At 43.1% G+C, this 21,872-nt stretch overlaps 2 protein-coding genes across 11 annotated transcripts; both read left to right on the plus strand.

The window, feature by feature from the left end:
* Positions 1-22: 22 nt before the first annotated feature.
* ddx4 (DEAD (Asp-Glu-Ala-Asp) box polypeptide 4) lies at positions 23-9,243 on the plus strand. 8 transcript variants are annotated; one of them, XM_034297019.1, is made up of 23 exons: positions 23-362; positions 1,499-1,537; positions 1,768-1,795; positions 2,373-2,426; positions 2,589-2,633; positions 2,775-2,801; positions 3,035-3,094; positions 3,204-3,242; positions 3,325-3,357; positions 3,562-3,612; positions 3,775-3,810; positions 3,917-3,952; positions 4,036-4,074; positions 4,264-4,406; positions 4,800-4,952; positions 5,077-5,231; positions 5,372-5,501; positions 5,823-5,989; positions 6,180-6,325; positions 6,414-6,513; positions 7,695-7,965; positions 8,269-8,376; positions 8,512-9,243. In XM_034297019.1, the coding sequence occupies exons 2-23, from the start codon at positions 1,520-1,522 to the stop codon at positions 8,593-8,595; spliced, it is 1,923 nt and encodes a 640-aa protein (XP_034152910.1). In that variant the 5' UTR covers positions 23-362; positions 1,499-1,519; the 3' UTR covers positions 8,596-9,243. The 8 variants fall into 8 exon arrangements, with proteins under 8 accessions (XP_034152910.1, XP_034152915.1, XP_019909076.1 ...); XM_020053517.2 differs by lacking the exon at positions 23-362 and adding an exon at positions 414-437; XM_020053525.2 differs by lacking the exon at positions 23-362 and adding an exon at positions 414-437 and having other exon boundaries at positions 2,778-2,801.
* A 100-nt stretch (positions 9,244-9,343) lies between these two features.
* LOC105021725 (interleukin-6 receptor subunit beta-like) lies at positions 9,344-19,816 on the plus strand. 3 transcript variants are annotated; one of them, XM_020053514.3, is made up of 15 exons: positions 9,344-9,549; positions 10,677-10,958; positions 11,064-11,178; positions 11,638-11,795; positions 12,106-12,233; positions 12,340-12,502; positions 13,509-13,591; positions 14,118-14,310; positions 14,507-14,674; positions 16,961-17,059; positions 17,208-17,351; positions 17,445-17,585; positions 18,029-18,113; positions 18,491-18,572; positions 18,769-19,816. In XM_020053514.3, exons 1-15 carry the CDS (start codon positions 9,498-9,500, stop codon positions 19,285-19,287), a joined length of 2,412 nt encoding a protein of 803 aa, XP_019909073.2. In that variant the 5' UTR covers positions 9,344-9,497; the 3' UTR covers positions 19,288-19,816. The 3 variants fall into 3 exon arrangements, with proteins under 3 accessions (XP_019909073.2, XP_010887887.2, XP_019909072.2); XM_010889585.4 differs by lacking the exon at positions 9,344-9,549 and adding an exon at positions 9,560-9,654; XM_020053513.3 differs by lacking the exon at positions 9,344-9,549 and adding an exon at positions 9,576-9,654 and having other exon boundaries at positions 10,611-10,958.
* The last annotated feature ends 2,056 nt before the right edge of the window (positions 19,817-21,872 follow it).

The raw sequence follows: 21,872 nt of genomic DNA on the forward strand, positions 1-21,872 counted from the left end.
CGGCGACTTGGCCGAATCCTTGAAAAAACCTTTAAACAGTTTAAATCTCCGTTTCAATGTTCAGTGTTATTTTCAATAACAAATAAAACATAGTTGGCAGATTTATTTTAACTTAAATGCCACGCAAGAAATACGGTTAATGGAAAGGCACTCAGTCGTCCATATAAATTGTTACAGTTAAAAGAGAATATTTAAAATTCAGCATTGTCTGAACTTTCACCTCCTTTGCACCCTTCCCGCCGTCCACGTGCACGCTGGGTTTTTATCCCCTGCTCTACTTGTTCTCTCTCTTTTCCGCGATCAGCCGGCCACCTTCTGGCACGTGTGAAACTGTTAAGACACCTGGTTAAGTGTTCTACAGTGTACGTCTTTTTAAATATTACTAGTTGTTCAGATTATCTTAATGGTTTGATATTTCTAATGATTTAATGCAAAAGGTATCGGCATATGGTTGCTTAGTTAACTGTTTAGTTTATGGGTTATTGACCGTGGTACTTCGCTAGCCAACTTCTGTTAGCAATGCTACCACGCCATTAGCGTTGTAAGTAGCTAAGTCTAGCAATTTTAGTGGTTAAAAAAAGCTTCACTTGGTTAACTATATTTACTGAATTCAGTCATACGTTGCAATTGTTTGAGGTTGATAAACTAACCGTACAGGTGCTTTGTAAATTACTAATATTGGCGAGGGTTCTGTTTTGTTAACTATTTTCTGAGATTGCTGTGGACTTCGCTAGCGATCTGCTTGCTAACTTCGTACAGTGACGTTAGTGGTTAGCCATATTGTTAAGAAACGAATTTACATCCGTTAGACAGTTGAATTGTGATATCTTTAACTTGCTCGCTATTGAAATTTTAGGTGGATTACTGTAGTTCATTGAGTGTCAGAATGCAGAATAATTATTTTAACTATTTGCTATTGTAATTGTAAGTCATTAAGCCTTTAAGACCGTATAAGTAAAATAGCGAGGCGGTGTCGGGTGTTTGAAGTTGGCAGGTAGACATTGAAAATCTTGTGCAGTTCCTACCCTCCGCGACCTTTTACCTTAGTTTAATATAATTCAAGTGCCAATTACAGTAATGGCGAACCATAGTGTTTCAATAAGTTTCTGCTAGAATTCTACTGCTATACCTGAATAAAAGTACTGCAGGTAGCTCGTGGGATAGTAGTTGAGTTACATCGACCACCGTTTATTTTGAGTTCCATGGCTTTCAAGTACTTTTACAGTTTTTACATGAATGTGACGTTACAGGTGTTCACTTAAGTCAGTAACTGTTGTTAATATCTATTTGCAGAATTAAGTAGTTGAATTGTCTTTTTCTTTGACTAAAACAAGTAGGTAGTCAGTGGGTATTTTATGTAAATGTGTGTATCAGACAGCTAGAGATCTCTAATTTAAAAGGACCAATATACTGTAGTGGTGACATTTCTGAAACATTAACATCTGAATGTGTTAACTAGTTAATGAAATGTTTCAAATATCTTTGGTGTCTTTTTCAGATTACCATCCTGAAGATCACCATGGACGAGTGGGAAGAGGTAATGTACTCAAGCTAAGTCTAAGGTTGATTTTCTTGTTAGAAAAACCATGGATAAATCAGGATGTCGTGGATTTTTGGGTCAGATAGTCTGAGCTCTTTTACAGCAGTATTTTGCAGAGGGCAGTAATTGATTGGCCATCTAACTAGAGAAAGACTAACTGAAATGCCTACCTGCAGTGAGGTGGTTTAATATTTGTTAAAACCAGTTTGTTTTATTTTACTTTGCAGGGTACAACAACAACAACCTCAAATAATGGTAGGTTAATGGAACTTGGGACTAGCAGAATGTCCTTTGAAATGTGGTTTGCCTTCGGTTACATCCTGTCACTCAGAGGCATCTGGCTTATTCATGGGTGTTGGTAAATGTTATAAAGTAACTCTCCAGTCTTGCCAAAACGTTCATATTCTATAAATTCGTGACTAAATGTTGACTCGTCATACACCCCTACTCATGACCTAAGCATGGACTAGATGGGTGTTGTTTCAAACACGTTTAGCTCAAGTGCACCCAAGAAAATACTTGACATTTTGTCGTAGAATTAGGCTGCCCAGTATGCCGTTTTCTCCATTACTACTGATAAATTGCATACGTCCCTACCACTCGACTAGAGAAGCGTCCCTAACGTCTTAAATACAGGTCATATATCCTAAAAACCTGAACATGCTGGACATTTGTTACTGTAATCAATGGATGATTTAAGCGGTTTAAATCAAATACTCCTGGGGCACCGCTGTGGCCAGTGTTCGTTATGTGACCTGGAATTGTAAGGTGTGTCTGTGTGTAAAAATGCAGCTGTTAAAACCTTGTTAATCAGGCTTGTTTTCAACTCAAGGTAGCTTGTGGGCCAGTGGGGAGGGCAGCTTTGGAGGTGACCGTGCTGGCAGAGGCAAGTGCAAGTTTTCAGGGCAACAAAGCCCAGTTACCATATTCTAGGGCTGTTCGATGCCTGTCCCGGATGTGACCCATGTCTTTATTAGTTTGCGGTTAAAGGGGGCTGGTAAAAGTCAGTTTGTACTCATTTAAAAAAAAAACATATTTTCTTGAACAGGCAGAGGGTTCCGAAGTGGTGGGGGCTTCAAGAGTTTCTCTTCAGGTGCCTCTATGCAAATATTGAATGTTTAAAAATGCTTTGTAATTAGTGCAATTTCAATATATTCAACAAACTATGGGAGTTTGTAATGTGTATGTAGTCCAAATTTTAACACATCTGATGAATACCTTTTTGTGTCCTTAGCAGGAATTGATGAGAATGGGAATGAGGGTAGGTGGCTTGCTGATTGAAACCTTGAGACTTGCAGTAGATCCAGTTGTTACATTATTCAGTGCCACCTGTTGTCAAAAAGCATTGCATACAACACAAGTTGTCATGTTGGTGGCACTGAAACAAAATGGTGGCATCATGTGAGTCTGTCTAAATGTCAGTGTTCCAAATATGCTGGTGACGTTACGGTTCGACACAGTGTGTTAACATTGATCCTGTACATTTCTCTTCAGATAAAGGAAGCTCCTGGAACAGTGATGAAGGTGGCTTCAGGGGAAGGGGAAGAGGCAGAGGTGAGACGTTTCTGAACTAGAATACTTCTTGGCCTCACTTCCTGAAACTGAAATCCATTTGCATGGTTCATTTTTCCTCCTGAAATGCAACACATTGCTTTTCCAACAGGGGGTGGTAGAGGATTTGGGGGAAGAGGCTTCCGAAATGGTAATTCAGCATCTCTGTGCTAATTTGTTTACTGATCAGCAAATGTTTAGAGGCTTTGAATAATGAGTTACTCTTTTTACAGAGGGAGGCAGAGATGGTGATGGTGATGGTGGTGGTAGGTAGATTGTTTCTGCTTTACTTGCAAGACAGTTATTTTATGTACTTATTGAAATGGTAGGATTTCAGAAGTTTATTTTCTGCTAGTAGCGATTGAGGTTAGTGTTTGATTACTGACCAGTCTCTCTGCCAAAATTGAAATGTTGGCAAATGTGTGAATGCAGTACTGTGGGACGTTCACTAAAGTTCTTCAACCGGTCAGGGTTTGTAGGGGGTCTGGGCGGCCGTGGCGGCAGGGGAGGCTTCCGACCAGGTAAGTCGGCACTCGGCTCAGTCTCCGAATAGCCCCATTCTCAGTCGAGGTATCCCAACCGCTGTTTAATGAAGCGTGGTTCATGTGGAAGTTGTGGCAAAGCTCAGGTTGTCACCATGCATCACAAGCTCTGAGAGCATGTCCAATTTTGGTTGGTTTCAGGTGGCGGTGATGGTGGAAGAGAAGGCGGCGGCGGAGGTGTGTCTGTCTGTCTGTCTCTCTCTCTGTGTGTGTGTGTGTGTGTGTGTGTGTGTGATTGAGTTAAAGCCTGCATGGTAAGACCACCTATGTCCAATCTTCCCAGGTTATCGTGGAAAAGATGAGGAAGTGTTCTCTAGAGGTGCCCCCTTTATTCCTACTTGATAAATTAGTTTGAGGTAATATTGAGCGCTTTTGCAGTTCAGGATTTGTTTCCACTTCCAGGTTCAAACGAGTGTGGTGAGGGTGACCATGAAAATGCAGGTTTGTAAGTTTTGCCAAATCTTTATTTCTAAGGAACCCATCTCATCCGATTATTTGGTTTCTCGCAGACTTAACCTCCTGCTGTAGCAGTGTGCTATGGACAAGGCAGCCGCTCTGCCCTCCAATTATTTAGCTGGAAGTGGCCCCTGGGTCAGACACTTTAATCAATACCCCAACTACACCCCACAGGTCCAAAAGTGACCTACGTTCCCCCGGCTCTCAGTGAGGACGAGTCCTCCATTTTTGCCCACTATGAGTCGGGCATCAACTTCGATAAGTACGACGACATCCTGGTCGACGTCAGCGGCCACGACCCCCCGAAGGCCATCATGGTGAGTGTCTTGAGTTGGTTCAACCGTTCCTTCCACAGTGCGGAAATTCCAAAGTAGTTTAAGTGCCTGAAAAATAATCCTATGTTATTGGTGCAGCGATATCACAACCGAAACGGTATCAATTTTACTTGCCTGTCGCTGCTGCAAATCATATCTACCTTCGTGACTCTAATTCAGGTCTCCATTTCTCTCACCGCATCCAATTTGTCATTGAGGAAGAACCAGTGTCCAGGGGATTGGCCTGTAGTGAGCCCTACACTTGGAGAACGACGCACCGTTTTCATTACGGGGCGGATGGACATGTAGTCTTTCAGGCTTTCACCAACATGTAGTCCTGCAGTTCAATGAGCCGCCTAAAGGCAGCGTGCTTCTGTGTGCCGTCTCCCTCTCTAGACCTTTGAGGAGGCCGCGCTGTGCGAGTCTCTGAACAGGAATGTCAGCAAGTCCGGCTACAAGAAGCCCACACCGGTACAGAAGCACGGCATTCCCATAATCTCGGCTGGCCGGGACCTCATGGCCTGTGCCCAGACAGGGTCTGGGAAAACGGTGAGTCGTCCCCCATCTGCTTCTGGCTAAAGGCCCTTATTGCGCTGTGATGTGTCCCGAGCCGTAGTGGTTTGAGAGTCATGTGACGGAGGCCTTCTAACCTTGACAACCCCCCCCCCCCCAGGCTGCGTTCCTGCTCCCGATCCTACAGAGGCTGATGGCGGATGGCGTGGCGGCCAGTCAGTTCAGTGAGGTGCAGGAGCCAGAGGTCATCGTAGTGGCGCCGACCCGGGAGCTCATCAACCAGATATACATGGAAGCCAGGAAGTTTGCCCACGGGTAAGGAGTGCCCGTGTTGACCGTGTCTGAGATCCGCGGCTGGTCCGTGTTTTTGTGTTTCGACAAAAGGTTGCGCCGTGCCGTGTGGGCGTGACACCGGACAGGGTTCTGATTTATCGCGGCCTCTCGTTTCTGTGTAGAACGTGTGTACGTCCTGTGGTGGTTTATGGAGGTATCAGCACCGGTTACACCATCCGGGAAGTACTGAAGGGCTGCAATGTGTTGTGTGGCACTCCGGGAAGACTTCTGGACATCATTGGAAGAGGAAAGGTAACGGTTGCCTCGGGCCACTTCTTCAGTAGCAAAGCAGTTTTCATCGCTAGTTGAAATCGGCATACAGCCATGGCGATCTCCTATTAACCTGGTAACAGCCTATATGCATTTTCTTCTAAATCTATTTCAGCCGTTTTATGCATACATTATCCCTTTACCGTCCAAGTATGTCGTGTTTTTGCCAACCAGAAGTGGGTTTATTTGAACCCACACTTGGTGATCACGTGAGTGCCAAAGGTGCCAGCTGGGACTGCAGGCGCCTGTCCAGCCTAATCCTCTTGGCTGAATGGTAGGCCCCTGTCTGTGTGCTGTCCTCAGATTGGCCTGAGCAAGGTCCGCTACTTGGTGCTGGATGAGGCTGACCGGATGCTGGACATGGGCTTTGAGCCAGACATGCGGAAGCTCGTGTCCTCCCCGGGGATGCCGCCTAAAGAGGACCGCCAGACCCTCATGTTCAGCGCCACGTACCCCGAGGACATCCAGAGGTCCGTGGGCAACACTGACACAGCCAGCACGCTCAACACTCATTTCACCGTCGCGCACGTTGCCCCAACCGAGTGGTTTCGTTTTTGGCAGCAGTGTTCAGTCGAGGGTAATGCCTGCGAAATATGTTGTGATTTTGTGTGATCGTGTTTCAATGAGGTGGGTGTGGGCCTCTTGTTCTGTGGTGTTTAGACTGGCTGCGGACTTCCTGAAGACGGACTACCTCTTCCTGGCCGTGGGTGTAGTGGGCGGGGCCTGTAGCGATGTGGAGCAGGTTGTGGTTCAGGTGACCAAGTTTTCCAAAAGGGACCAGCTCCTGGAGGTTCTTAAGACTACAGGTACCATCAGCCTCCTGGTTAAACGTCCTGTCCAAACCGCTGAGACGCTCTGAGTATCGCTGTTTATTTTTTCACTCTGCGTTTACAGGGACCGAACGCACGATGGTGTTCGTGGAGACCAAGCGACAGGCTGACTTCATCGCAACGTTCTTGTGTCAGGAGAAAGTTCCTACTACTAGTATTCATGGGTAAGAGGGGCAGGTCTTCGTCATAATGCAGATGCCCCCAAGGTCAGATACTCAACCCTGTCAGAAGACTGTACACACCTGAATCACTGATTTTAATGATTACCTGACCGGTCTAATCAGTCGTGCTATCCCGGGAACAAGTCTGATTCATGTGATGGATTGACCTGCCTGAAGTTGCCCCCCCCCCCCCCCCCCCCAACACAAAATGTTGGCAAAATAGGCTCAATCGCTTGTGCGGTTTTGTTCCGTTAAAGGTTTTGTTTGCTGCAATCATTTTATACATATTAAGTAATATTTTACAGGTCATTCTGAGGTCACTCAGCCCCCCCCCCAACAGGCTCCAAATGTATTCAAAATAAGCTCAATCATTTATGCTCTGTCCCACTGAAAGGTTTTTGTGCTGCTACAGTTTTAGGTACACAGCTACATTCCCACTGGATAGCACACTGGCTTTACACTCTTTCCACTATAACTCTTTCACTATCGGTAAGAAAGCAGTCGCAAAAACAAACATTTAATGACACAAAAGGAGAACAAATGATTGAGCCTATTTTGAGTGAATTTGACCGATCTAAAAAATGATAGCAGCACAAACGCTTTTACAGCACAAACCAGCACGAATGATTAAGCCTATTTTGCTGTAGTTTTGCGCTGGGTAGGGGACCATCTTCACACAGGTTAAATACTTCTGCTCCAGTTGTGCTGCTGTAATTTTTTAAATATTAGTCCTAGAAAATATTTTCTAGATAAGAGGTCACTCAGCCCCTTGTGCCATTACAAGTTTCCTTTGTGCTGCTTCGATGTTTTTAATATTTTTTATTAGACGTTTGATAAGAGGTGACGACTTCACCAGCCACCCAACTCCAAACTGACTCAAAATAGGCTCAATCGTTTAGGGTCTATTTGTGCTGGTTTGTCATGTTCAAATAATTTTTTAGACATTGAAGAATATTTCACCCGTCATTCTGAGATCACTCCCTAACCCCCCGACATACTTCAAATTCACCTTATTTTCTACTGGATAGCGCATTGGCTTTATTCTTAAAATGTTATCTGCACAAACAAAGCCTATTTTGCTGAATTTTTGCATTGGGTGGGCGGGGGCCAACTTCTGCCTTTGGTCCAGTCGGGTGATAGTTGGTCCGTAGGATGTGATTGTCACCTGGTTATTCTGTTCCCAGTGACCGCGAGCAGCGGGAGCGAGAGCAGGCGCTCGGCGACTTCCGCTCCGGCAAGTGTCCTGTCCTGGTGGCCACCTCCGTTGCCGCGCGTGGGCTGGACATCAAGGACGTGCAACACGTCGTCAACTTCGACCTCCCCAACAACATCGACGAATACGTCCACCGCATCGGCAGGACGGGCCGCTGTGGCAACACCGGGAAGGCGGTGTGTTTCTTTGACCCGGAGGCCGACGGCAACCTGGCACGCTCCCTGGTCAAGGTCCTGTCTGGGGTCAGTGCCTCTCCTGGTTATGGTGTGATGTGATGGTGCCCACGTGCACTGTAAAGGGCCACCCCCCCCAGCCATCTTCAGAAGACCCTGTCGGGGACATGTATATTTTGTCACAACGTTGTAGTGGAGTGGGAGTGACTTGTAACCCTTGGGGTGGCCGCGTGCTTAAACGCAATTCCGACAGGGACTCCGAGAGGCTTACGAACTCCGATGTTTGGAATCTACTGACAGAGGTTTTTGAAGGACGTGTGGCAAGATTAAGCAGCCTTCTGAATGGAAGAAATTGCTGTTCTCTGTTCCCAGGCACAGCAAGAGGTCCCGAAATGGCTAGAGGAAGTGGCCTTCAATGCTCACGGCACCATCGGATTCAATCCAGGGGGTAGAGTATTCGCCTCCACTGACAGCAGAAAGGTGGGTACCTGGGACAAGGGCCGTTAATCTTTAACCCTGGTTGTCTGACTATTACAGAAGGGGGGGGGGGGGGGGTGTAACTAAGGACCGGAGTGTTTGTCGGCTTGTTGACACTGGTTGCCCTCTTGTCTTCAGGGCGGATCCTTCCAGAATGACCGGACCACCAGTCAGCCAGCTGCTGCCCTGGGCGTTGCCGGGGACGATGATGAGTGGGAGTGATATAACAAGTTATTTCTGTTTTTGTTTTCGGCGCAGAGTCGTTTAGTTCGTAGTTTTTTTGTTGTTTTGTTTTCTTTTTAGCCTTTCATTCTGTTTGTTTGAAGAGTAATTTTGCACTTTTGCTTGTCCTAGCTGAAATTGTGCACACTGGTAATTGTGACTCATTACCGTCTGGCTAAAATCTGTGGCCTTGATGAAACCTCTCAAATTTTAATGTTATGGGTATTGTAACTGCTATGGTGTGTTGTGGTTTGATTTGTGAAGCTTCACTTGCACCCATTTCCTTTTTCCATTCAAATGTTTTACCTCACTGAGAATGAAAAATGTACATGTTTAGAAATAGACTGGTATGATAATGCATGCGTGACCATCCCTAGACAATACCTGTTAAACATTTGTTTTTTCAGAAAGGATTAATCAGTTGGACCAGGCGAGTTGTGGTTCTGTTAACCAATCTCAGGTGACCAAGTTTAAGGTCGAGTGTTGTAACAGATTCGCAAGATTGCTTATTTTTGTAGTAAAAAAAAAATTCACATTTTGTGCCAGACGAAATTAGTAAATGTATTTACTTAACATTGTTTGTGTTCAAATTCATGAAGACATTTGATGTGGTCTAAAAGCACGTTTTGAGTAAAAACCTTAATTTTTTTTTGAAAACTACTTGGAAATTAATCATATCAGTTTAGTTTCACTTGTGGCCTCTGTCCAGTTTCCTCATTTCCTGTTAACGATAAAGTGTGTTGTGCAAGGGGCTGCTACACCCTTAGGTTCGTGGTGGTTGTGACTTAGACAATTTGTCAACTTCAGTTTATAATCAGCAAATCGCTTTATACTTAAGATGGAGTGGGCTTCTTATAATATGGCTAAGTTAACGTGACGTGAGAAGGGCAAGGATCAGAAAAATGGATATTTACCTTATTTGGCTCGGTTTTGTGCTCACGGCAATTTGTGAAGGTGAGTCGTTCTTTCAATTTGAGTTGTACGTGACGAGCACTTGACACAACTTGTCCTCAGTTTTCCCGGATTCCTACCACGGGTATTCAACTCAAACCATGAACGGTAATACATGCGTACTGTCAAACAGATTTTTTTTTATGTAGTGCCAGTGGGAGTAAATATTATTTGGCGCTTTGTTTGGACATTGTGTATGTTTATATATATAAAAAGTCGAGTAAAGTAGTTTTAAGGACGGGCGATCAGTTTTGGGATGGAATAGAGGTTTGTTTCATTGCAAATTCTGAATGCTTTTTAAAAGATATATTCTGGTTTTACTGTGAGAAGCATAGTAACTTCTCAGACTCTTATTCGTTGTGTAGCCTAAATTGAGACCAAATAACAATTTTGTAAAGCCTACTGTAATTTTCCCATGTATTTCTTCATTTCAAATACCCGTTCTTTATTCTTCACCCCCCCCCCCCCCCCCCCCCCACCGAAGTTCATATACTACTGTCCCCCGGTAGGGATGTGGGCCTAATACATAAGTTAGTACTAGGAGGCAGGAAATGTATACTCATAGACCCATGTCGTAGCTGTCGCCATATTATTTCAATTGCCACACTCCAAAAAGTTAAGTTGTGAATGTGACCTAAGGTACCATACATTGTCTTCCAATAATGGCCAGTAGTTGCAGAAAAGATTAGGTTTAGGTGTGAAGGTTGTTATGGGGTTGAAAGGCGCTATGTCTCTTTCAACAGGCTAGAATCAGTTATTACTCGTCTTCTCAAGGGTATTCCAGGTTCATGATCGTTTGGCCTGAAAGGCTCTAAATTACTTGGGAAAAAACTAGTCCGCCTGAGCAACTTGAAAGACTCTAAATTAATCACTTTGCATTTGAAATGACTTTGGGCTGAAGTGCAGATTATCAGCTTTCATTAAGGAAAAGGAATAGTCAACCAATGATGTAGGTTTGTACTGTAGATTGGGGGGTCACATGGACATGTCTGTAATATTGGGGTGGTCATATTATTCCAACTTTTCCCTATTTTAAACATGCATTAATTACTATTATCTAACAGGCACACAAGTACATGTATTTGAGTCACAACAAAATAACCAACGCAACAGAATTCTCCCGCCAATAGGAGTCCCCTGTGAAGTCATCCCCAAAGACCCATATGTGGAACATGGCTCCAGTATCAAGGTTATGTTCAAGAAGACATGCAACACGTGGAAGCTTAACAGCCACAGCAAAAACTTTTGGACGTTGGAAAACAAGAGGATTGACGAGAGTCTCTATGAAAGCAACTCCACATTCTCTATTTTGACTATCAGCAACATAACCCTCCCAAAAGTAACAGTACGATTTCACAGCTACGTGCAAGAATACGAGCAAATCATGAGTGGCACCATCATACGAACATACCGTAAATACCTACTTTTTGTGCCTGATGTCTTCATTAATTCAACATTACAATGAAATATGGATGAAAAATAAATTTGGTCCTTTAATTTATTAATTTTTTTAACAGAGAGACCCCGTAACATATCATGTGTGACATTTATGTCACCATGCGATTTTGTATGTCACTGGAAGCATGACATCCAACCCACAGAAAAAATAAACTATAAAGTCATTCGGCAAAGGTAAGTTTTGAACAATACGTCTTCCTTATTTACCTCACCTTACTCTTATGCCTTGTTTCCACTGGTGCCAAACACTGGTGTTTTTCCCTAAAGTGCAGTCCCCATTGTAAGTCTCCACACATTTTCAGTGCCGGCTCTAGCTTTTTGTAGGCCCTAAGCAAAATTTGCTTTGCAAAACCCCTTGTCTCATGTCGGTAAGGGGCCCGAAGCAACCGTTTATGTTGCTTTTGCCTAGAACCTACCCTGCACCCATTGTATGTTGCCACTTTTTGTAAACTTAAAAATGATTTGAAACCAAAAAATAAAACATCCTATTGATCTAAACAACTCTACATTTTTCACAAAGAAATACTTCTAAATGTTCTGGCTTAAATTTGCTTGAGAATAAGAGACAGTTAGAATTGATGTAAATCAATAATTGTTGAAAAGTTTATGTTTTTACTGCCTCGTTTTGTGTAGCCAGGAAGGGCCAAGGGAGACGTGTAGCTCTAACCACACGTCATGCTCTTTTAAGAGCTGCCCGATATTTTCGTATCAAAATTACATTACTGTGCAAGCAGAAAGCACGTTTTGGAAGATCAACTCGTATACACTGGAATTGGATCCTTGGAATACAGGTATGTAATCAAAATGCAAATGGATTGCTCTAAAGCAGTCTGCAATCAAATTGTGGCTTGTTGCCACTATTACAAATGCATTCCAGACTTTTTGTGAATAACTTCTTTTTTTTAAAAAGCTGCCATTTTGTTCTGAAAGTATAATCTGTTATTGTTTATATTTTGTTATATGTAATCGTTCCAAGAGAAACATTTGATCACAATCTATTGTCAAGCTCCAAAGCCTTCTTTCATTAGATTTATTTTATGTGTTGGGTTCCTAACAAAATCCTAAAACAAGTAAACCTGACCACCTAACTTGTTCCCCAAGTTAAAATTGACCCTCCAAAGCATGTCCGGGTGGTCGCTCTCCGTGCTTGCCTGAAGGTGGATTGGGAAAGACCCGGGGGACAAATGTTTCTTTCCCAGGTCATACACTGTCAAGTGAGATACGCCCAGGTACACATATCCTCCATTATTCATTGTGCCTGCTTGTGTTTTGTATGTCGCTCTATGAAATGCAATGTGCATTCTTTGTGTTTTGTCTTTCTGTGGGCGTGACCAGCATGTCATGTATATGTCCATGGGTGAGATGGTCGAGACCGCTACTATGACCACCGCTGAAGTGGAGGAATGCACCAACCACACAACGTCAGTCCGATGTTCTTTAGACAAGGCCCTTTGGAGTAACTGGAGCAGGCCGGTGACAGTCCTCTCAGATTTAAATGGTAAGGGAACACAGAGACCTATTCTGACAATCGCGGTGGCTGTACAGGTCCCCAGGAGAGCTCAAGTTAAGTACAAACCTGTCACATTTGAGGTGACAGGTTTAAGTGATGACATATATTCAGAGAGAATCTCAAAGGACTGATCTAGGATCAGCTGCCCTCGGACCTTATGTGTAATCCTATTCATTATTCTTTAGAAGGCTGAACAGCATTTAATTTCCAGTTCTATGTATGGCCCTGCTTCAGTGCAAAGAAATCAACATTTGTGCCTAGAACCATCCCTGATAGTTTCTGATTATTCTTAATTGTTAACACTTTGTTGGGACGCTGTATGCACATACTCCCCTTCGCTTGAAGAATTTAAATATTTACCCAAACGGTCTGCGCGTCGGCCTGGCCCACTTGAGAAATATGATCAAATGTCAAACTCCGGCACATAACCGTCTGTGATGGTTTGATAGAGATTAACAATGCGGTTGAAACCAACCTCGTTGGTTCATTGAATGAGTAATCATGATGAAAGTAGGTGTCTTGAAATGATTTGAACAGAGCCCAGTCTTCAGTTGGGGCCCAGGGCTTGTGAAATGGGTTGTGGTCAGAGGGGTGGGCTGGGCTTTACACAGGCGTTCTACGGTTTGTTTTCACACATTGGTCTTTCGATTAAAACCCCATCAGACATTTTCAAATCCGATTTGTTTTTCTTACAGAGCTGATTTTATCGGTCAAATGTGAAAGAGCCTGTGTTAACTGAGCTGTTGTGAACTGATAATGTTTCCTGGACCATATATTGGTCAGCCAACTTTCTGTTTTAGTATAAGACAGCACATTTTTTTGTGAGCTTAATCAAGCAGCTACTTAAGGCTTTTGGTTTCATTCTAACTATTAAATATAATTACATTAATCTATGTAATTGACATGTCTGCAAGGCTTATGGAAAGTAACTATAAAATGGTGGTTTGGGTGACATTGTTATGAGTAGGCTAAACTCTGATTTCTATGAAAATAGTGAGGGGGTGGCAATTGAACCTGTGGAGGAAGATAGATCCACCAGATAATCGTGGGACACGAGGAGTGCACCTAATGTGGAAGGTAAAGTGTGACAGAGTACAGGGAAAGAAGACAATGACTTTAAACTGAACATTGTAACACTGTCCTTTATGTAGCAGGACTGTCGAACTCCAGTCCTGGGACTCTTAAGTGATCCTTGTCCAAAAAAAAACATGAGGATGTTCTGTCCTGATTTCGAACCATCCAATAGATATCTTATTGGAGTTTTCATTTTGGAGTTCTTGTTATTATATTATCTAATCCTTTAGGGTTATTTTTTAGCTTTTCAGATATAATCTGGTTCCTATAACAACCCTATGACATTTGTACTAGACTTCGCTAACAGTATTTTTAAAGGAACACGTCCTCTAAGATTCCAAATGTGTAAGTCAACATGATGGCTAAACCCTGCCTACAGTATTCCTAGGAAATGTCTTCCGGATTTTACGGTTTACATTAAAAAAAAAGAGGATATTCTGAAATAATGATAGCTTCCATATGTATGAAGGCAATATTATGGCTAAACCTGGCCTGTTCCTAGAAAATATCTTCCTAACTCTTTGTACAGGGCATATCCCCTGCCTGCAACGCCATAGATGGATACAAACTGACATGGAGGGAGGCAGAGATGGTGGTTTCCTCTTCAGTGGACAGAGCCTCTATCACTGTGGACCAGTGGGCTTGCAGGGTGACTCTGGCAGCCTTTCGCGGCAACACCACATTTCCCGAAGATTCTGTTTATCTACCGGCCATTGGGGAGAGTAGGTCACTGCGGAAGATTGTCTGCCGCCTTATTTTATTTCTGTTTTATGACCGCTTAAAAAAGTCTTTCTTCAGAATAACTAATGTTTTTCTAATAATGTGTTTTTTGTTGTTCTTGGCAGATTTTTTGTTTTAAATGAGCATTTCTGTGTTGTTGACCACATTCTCACGTTCATACAAATTCATCTCTGTCAGGTCTCTACCAGGTCACGGCACCCCAGACCACAGCCAAGGATGGCGTGATCTATGTGAGCTGGGCAGTTCCCCCGGCCCGTCCTGTCAACGGCTACATGATAGACTGGACTGCAGACGGAGAGACTTACAACTGGCTTCGGATCCAAGACACTGACCTCAAATTGACCGGTGAGCTTGGAATTTTAATGGGTGGCTGGGTTGGATGGATCAATGACTGGATAAGTGGATGGATGGATGGATGGATGGATGGAGGGATGATGAGTGGATCAGTGGATGGATGATGACTGGATCAGTGGATGGATGATGACTGGATCAGTGGATGGATGGAGGGATGATGAGTGGATCAGTGGAAGGATGGATGATGACTGGATGGGTGGATGATGTCTGGATCATTGGATGGATGGATGATGAGTGGATCAGTGGATGGAGGGATGATGACTGGATCAGTGGATGGATGATGACGGGATCATTGGATGGATGGATGGATGGATGATGAGTGGATCAGTGGATGGAGGGATGATGACTGGATCAGTGGATGGATGGATGGACGGAGGATGACTGGATCAGTGGATGGATGGATGGATGATGACTGGATCAGTGGATGGATGGAGGGATGACTGGATCAGTGGATGGATGGATGATGGATGGATGATGACTGGATCAGTGGATGGATGATGACTGGATCAATGGATGGATGGATGGATGATGACTGGATCAGTGGATGGATGGACGGATAGAGCGTATCCTTTGGCGAATACCTGCGATTGCGGCTACGGGCGTCCGACACAAGAAAAGGGGGTCGCTAGGGCATAACAAGACAAGGCCACTCTCTCCCACTACCCATCCACCCCGGACGGAGTTGAGCCCATTTGCGCTGGCCTCCAAGGGACCCCAGGAGTGGTTTTAATAACTCGGTTGTGATCAAACAATAGGTTTTAATAAGCTTGTGAATGCATACTGTTACATTTCCTGACTTTACATCCAGACCGTCGTGGTGACAGGGGCCTTTTCTTTCTAGCTCCAGGGTCTGACGTAATACCCCCATTTATTGGTTTTATCCGCTGGCCACGAGGAACTATATCACTACCAGATGGGAGACCGCTCTCCCTTCCAGTAAGCCAGGGGAATAATTCCATTTCTACACAGACACACACAGCTGTCCATCAGCTACAACAATACACTGTGCATTAAAGCTCCATTTAGCTGTGTTTAGCTGAAAGAGGAACAGAAAGCTTTCAGACTGATTATAAACTGAGTGATAATGTGTGTATACAGACCACATGAAAGTGTTAATGTGATTCCAATCAGCTATTGTGCATTGAAATGTACACTGGAAAGTTATTATCATTCCACAGTTTTGGTGGCGTCAGGCCGGGCCAAGAAGGGTTGAAGACCCCCAAGAATTATTTAGAACGTGTCAACGTAGGTTAGTCGAGCTGACGGCCATCCGTCAATCGACTGAAGAAGACGTGTGGCTGTGGGCGGCGAGTGATCGTTTCTCCATGACACGAACGTCAGTCGAGTCTAAACCTTGATCGGCGCCCATCGAGTTAGAAAAAACATGGAAAAACTGTTTTCTATGTAGGACCCAGAAGCCAAAATTAAATATAAAAAAATATTATTAAATAAATATATTATTTTAAGTGCCACATTATTAAGAAAACGTTGTGTAATGCCTTTTTAAAATAAAGGTATGACATTTCATTGTATTTCCTAGTGTTTTCTTTTTTCATCACAAAAATGATGGCCCTTTTCATAATATTGTGACCTATTTCATAATATCATAGCTTATTTCATAATTTCATGGTGTGTTTAATATTTGAATGGCCATTAAATGTTGGAAAAACGCCATGAAATTATGAAACACACCATGAAATTATGAAATACGCTATGATATTATGAAATAGGTCACAATATTATGAAAAAGGCCATGGTTCTATAAAATACATCTTGTGATGAAAGAAAAACATTGGGAAATATATTATTATTAAATAATATACCATTGTTTTGCAAAGGGGCATTATAAACAAAATGTGTTGTAATAATGCGCCGTTTAAAATAATAGATGTGTTTATTGAATTAATTATATACTTAATTTTGACTCCTTTGGTCCTCCATAGTTTTCTTTGGCACTTCTTGGGGAAAAGGTTTTCAACAAATGTATTCATAGCAAGGAACAAATTCAAACCCCTGGATGGTAAGTAGAGACCATGGATGTTACACACACACGCGCCTGTCTAGACGAGAAACAAACTATCAAGACGGGTCCTCTGAAGCACATTTCTCCTAGCCTTTCTGCTTCTCCTAGCCTCAAACTGCCTCCTCAGCTAGGAAGTCCTTACGCGCTTGGAGGAGAACATAATTCACTTGCCCAACCAACCTACAAAGAGTAGGATTTAAACAGGGATTCAATTTCTATTTCTTTTAATGCTTTTTTCCCTCCCCTTCTCCCAGGCCTGCTGAATTTTACTCCATATACCATCACAGTAACTCCACTCTATGATACCAATACAGGACTAGGAACGGTACTCACGATCTGCTCAAAAGAAAAAGGTACCACTGAAATTTCCTCTTTTTTGTTGCCCTTTTTTGGAGCTTGTGCATCTTTGTTTCTTAAAAATGTATATTATTTAATGTATCCGTGTTTTAATTGTATCTGTAAATTTAATTTTATTACGTATTAATTACTTCACGAAACCAGCTCCCGATTACATATGGACAATTAATGTAAGCGACCACGAAAAAAGTGCTCAGGTCATTTGGACAACTGTACCTCAGAGCCCATGCACCGGTGCCATCGTCAACTACACTGTGTTCTACAAGACACGAACGCAGCCAGAGATGAGTGAGTCTCCTGGAACGCTGTTTAAAAACGGTTATGACAGTATTCCAGCCCATACCCAGGCTCAATTGTTGTTTTCCGCCCCCCACTCCTCAGGTGTAACAGTTAATAGCGGGATACAGAAAGTGACTTTGGTGTCTCTCCAATCAGACACTGAGTATAGTGTCCATGTCATGGCTAGCGCTGTCACTGGGAAAACCAACAGCAGTGTCTCCCACTTCAAAACGAAGAGATACGGTAAGGTCACATCCACTACTGATTGGTTCTCATGGCAACAGATTCAAACATCAAAAGACCCCCAGTGGTGAATCACGTTTATTTAATGTGTCTAATTGTAAGCAGCGGGTGGTAGCAACAAATGTTCCATCCGTAGGATTAGGAATTATGATATTTAGTTTGATATGATCCTTATTTTGGTTCTAACCATGTCATTACTAAAACGGACGTTGACGTCAACTGTAGAAAGGACTTGTAGCCCTTTTAATTCTGCTCCTCTGTTACGACAGTTCTAATTTTACGTTTCTCTGAAACATTTGTGTTGCTCCAACTACTGCCAACTGTCCAAAGACTGTAGGGCGTTTGGATTCTTATTGTCATTGTTCCATGGCAAAGGTGTAGTAACCTATGGAGGTAAACAGTAGGTTCTTCTAGTAAATGAATGTCTCTGTGTCTCCCCTCAGGCAGGACCTTTGTCATAACAACCGGCTTCATCTGTGGTGTCAGCTTCCTCGTTGTCCTAGTAACTGGACTGTACTGTGTCATTCAGTAAGTCTTGCCATAGATCTCAGAATGTTTTAAAGCTATAAAAACTCCACCCTGGATATCCTATTTAAGTTCCTGCTTCCCCATTTCATCCAGTCTGTCTTTGTTTTGGTTTACCCCATATGTAACATTGTCTTGTTCCATGTTTCATTTGGTTTCTGTCCTAGTTCAGTTATCCAGCGTTCGGTTTTGTTCCTGTCCCTTTTGTGTTCATTAATCAAACGTCCCCACTGTCTCCCTGTGTTTGTGTGCTGCCTCTCCGTCTAGCAAACGCTACAACTTTAACTCAAACAATGTCAAATAATTCAGTTTTAATGTCACACTAATATACATTGAATGAGAGGATCTGCAGAGTCATGTGTCTGTTAATGGGTCCCTAGGTGGAAGAGGATCCTGAGGAAGATGGTTCCTAACCCGGGTCTTAGTTCTTTGGCTTTCTGGTCGTCCCAGGAATACCAGACGGTAAATATAAACATTTTATCAGAATCATGTTCAAATGCATTCCATTTATAATGTTTGGCTGTGGATAAATACATTTAAGGTTTTAAAACAAGTGTTAGACCATTTCTTATGGATATAAATGTCCACGCTTGTAGTTTCTGCCATTCCTCCAGTCCTCACCATTTTTTTTGGGAATTATGTCACTCCACATATCCAGCCATATAACAACCCACTGGAAACTGAGACCATCTGTGAAAACATTTACCCCTGTGAGGTGGACACCAAAACGGACAACGCGTCAGGGCCGACCCACCCAGAGGATGAGGACACACTGGACGGAGAAGAGACAGGCAGCCGCCAGATGGACCGAAGAAGCTCTGGCTTTGGGAGCAGCAGCTCCTGTGACAGCCAGTCTGTAGAGGAGAGCATTAGACTGATTCCGGCACCAGCCGAGCTCCCATCGCGGTCTCAACCAGACAAAGGACTCAATCCGGTGGAGTCCGTCTCCTCCCAAGACTCACCATTGGACTCTTTGGACTCACAGCTCCCTGAGCGTTGTCCCATCAACCCATACAGGGGGCAGACTCCGGTCGAAAGCCCAGTGCCTCCGGCGGGACACGAGGAGGAGTTAGGCAGGAGCCTGCTAGAGACGAGGTATCACAGCCACACTGACTCTAGCCCCGCGTATGTTACTCTGGGCATGTTACAACACAGGAAGTCCAATGGGGAAACGTAGGTGGGTGTAAAACACACTCCAGAATCCAGAGGGCTCTTGTGGTCGTCTTCGCCACGTCTTTACCCAGGTACAATGGCTCATTAGCCGTTGGGTTTAATTGTGCCTGCATCTGTTGTATAAAGGTAGCTTGCTAAGCTGGATAGACAGTTGAAAAGACAGCCGTTGTTGTTGCGACACGGGTTCCTGAGAACAGACGGGAAACGTCTGCCTGACTTACGGGGAAAACGCTGTGTGTGACTGGAATTATTTACCACCGTCTGAGACAATGTCTGTGATTCCGTCTTTACTAAAAATACCCAAAACCACACCCTATTTCATACACCAAACAGTGATCAGGTCAAAGGTGTATCCCTCCAAAAACAATAGGGTTTAATGAACCTTTACACCTTATTATTAATGTATTACATTCAGGACTTGATAATGGTAAGGAATTCAACAAGGATTCCTTACCTTCGATTAATGCTACATACACAGCACTTTGACTGTAAATATTGTTTCACTTTGGAATAAAAGGTAATTACACATGAAATGTGTGAGTCAATACTTGGTAGAACCACCTTTCAAAGCAATTGGAAGAGGCCTTTTGTGTAATGCTCCACAAGTTTTGTTCATTTGTTTCCTGAGCTTTTTGCCTGCTCTTTTTTTGGCAAGGTTGCTCAAGCTGTCTGAAGTTGATTGGGTCCTGCCAGTTAACCACTGCTTTCAAATCTTGCCAGTTTCCCAACTGGATTAAGGTCTGGCCTTTGGGCCCTTTTTGGGTAAACTGTTTCTACTTTTCCAAACTTGGGTCAAATACCAATTTGTGTTTATGTATTTTTTTTTTATGGCAAAAAGCATCCTGTTTGATAATCACTAGTTTACTGCATTTGCAAAAACTCTTAAACATATTCATATATATTTACAAATATTTTTATTACGTATTTTCACTTACCCTAATAGCCAATGAGGGTAGCAGACGAAGGGGTGAGACAGAAAGAAAAATAGTTTGTCTAAACTGAAACTCCTTATGATGCACTTATTTATATTTATTAATTCAGGAAACAAAAGCCCATATTTAGAGTTTCAGGTTAAGTTAACATTCAGCTAGCGTATATTAGCTGCATCTGCAATTAGATTTGTATGTTTTTCTGGAGATGTTTAAAGAGTATTGTTTCCATATTAAGCTCTTTTGGTCCCTGATTGTCTGAGAATCTGCCTAGACCCATCCATGCTTGTCAGAAAATGGAAAGCATCTCATCAAGCCTGTAAATGTAAATACAACATCCAAACACAATATATCCTGTTCAAGAAAATCCATGCAAACCCATATTAAGGTGACTCAATACTAGATATGTCTGAAGACAATTGTTAACACCCTTTGAATTAATCCGGTTTTAACTGATCCAGACTTTTTTTGTTGGTGACCTTGGACTTGCAGCTGCTGTTCCTTTCATGCATTTTGGTACTGTTCCCATTTCCACATTACTTTTTTAAAGTAGGAAATGCCGGGCTGTATCATACTCTCAACTAAATACAGCTAAACATGTGCTTTTTCCAGCTGCATTTTCTGCAACTAAAATAATTTTGTGTTTATACACTCACCTAAAGGATTATTAGGAACACCTGTTCAATTTCTCATTAATGCAATTATCTAATCAACCAATCACATGGCAGTTGCTTCAATGCATTTAGGGGTGTGGTCCTGGTCAAGACAATCTCCTGAATTCCGAACTGAATGTCAGAATGGGAAAGAAAGGTGATTTAAGCAATTTTGAGCATGACATGGTTGCTGGTGCCAGACGGGCCGGTCTGAGTATTTCACTATCTGCTCAGTTACTGGGATTTTCACACACAACCATTTCTAGGGTTTACAAAGCATGGTGTGAAAAGGGAAAAACATCCAGTATGCGGTAGTCCTTTGGGCGAAAATGCCTTGTTAGAGGTCAGAGGAGAATGGGCTGACTGATTCAAGCTGATAGAAGAGCAACTTTGACTGAAATAACCACTCGTTACAACCAAGGTAGGCAGCAAATAATTTGTGAAGCCACCACACGCACAACCTTGAGGCGGATGGGCTACAACAGCAGAAGACCCCACCGGGTACCACTCATCTCCACTACAAATAGGAAAAAGAGGCTACAATTTGCATGAGCTCACCAAAATTGGACAGTTGAAGACTGGATGTCCATCCCTTTATGACCACCATGTACCCATCCTCTGATGGCTACTTCCAGCAGGATAATGCACCATGACACAAAGCTCGAATCATTTCAAATTGGTTTCTTGAACATGCACCATGACACAAAGCTCGAATCATTTCAAATTGGTTTCTTGAACATGACAATGAGTTCACTGTACTGAAATGGCCCCCACAGTCACCAGATCTCAACCCAATAGAGCATCTTTGGGATGTGGTGGAACGAGAGCTTCGTGCCCTGGATGTGCATCCCACAAATCTCCATCAACTGCAAGATGCTATCCTATCAATATGGGCCAACATTTCTTAAGAATGCTTTCAGCACCTTGTTGAATCAATGCCACGTAGAATTAAGGCAGTTCTGAAGGCAAAAGGGGGTCAAACACAGTATTAGTATGGTGTTCCTAAT

This window comes from Esox lucius, chromosome 14 (genome assembly GCF_011004845.1).
Source record: "Esox lucius isolate fEsoLuc1 chromosome 14, fEsoLuc1.pri, whole genome shotgun sequence".
NCBI lineage: Eukaryota > Metazoa > Chordata > Actinopteri > Esociformes > Esocidae > Esox > Esox lucius.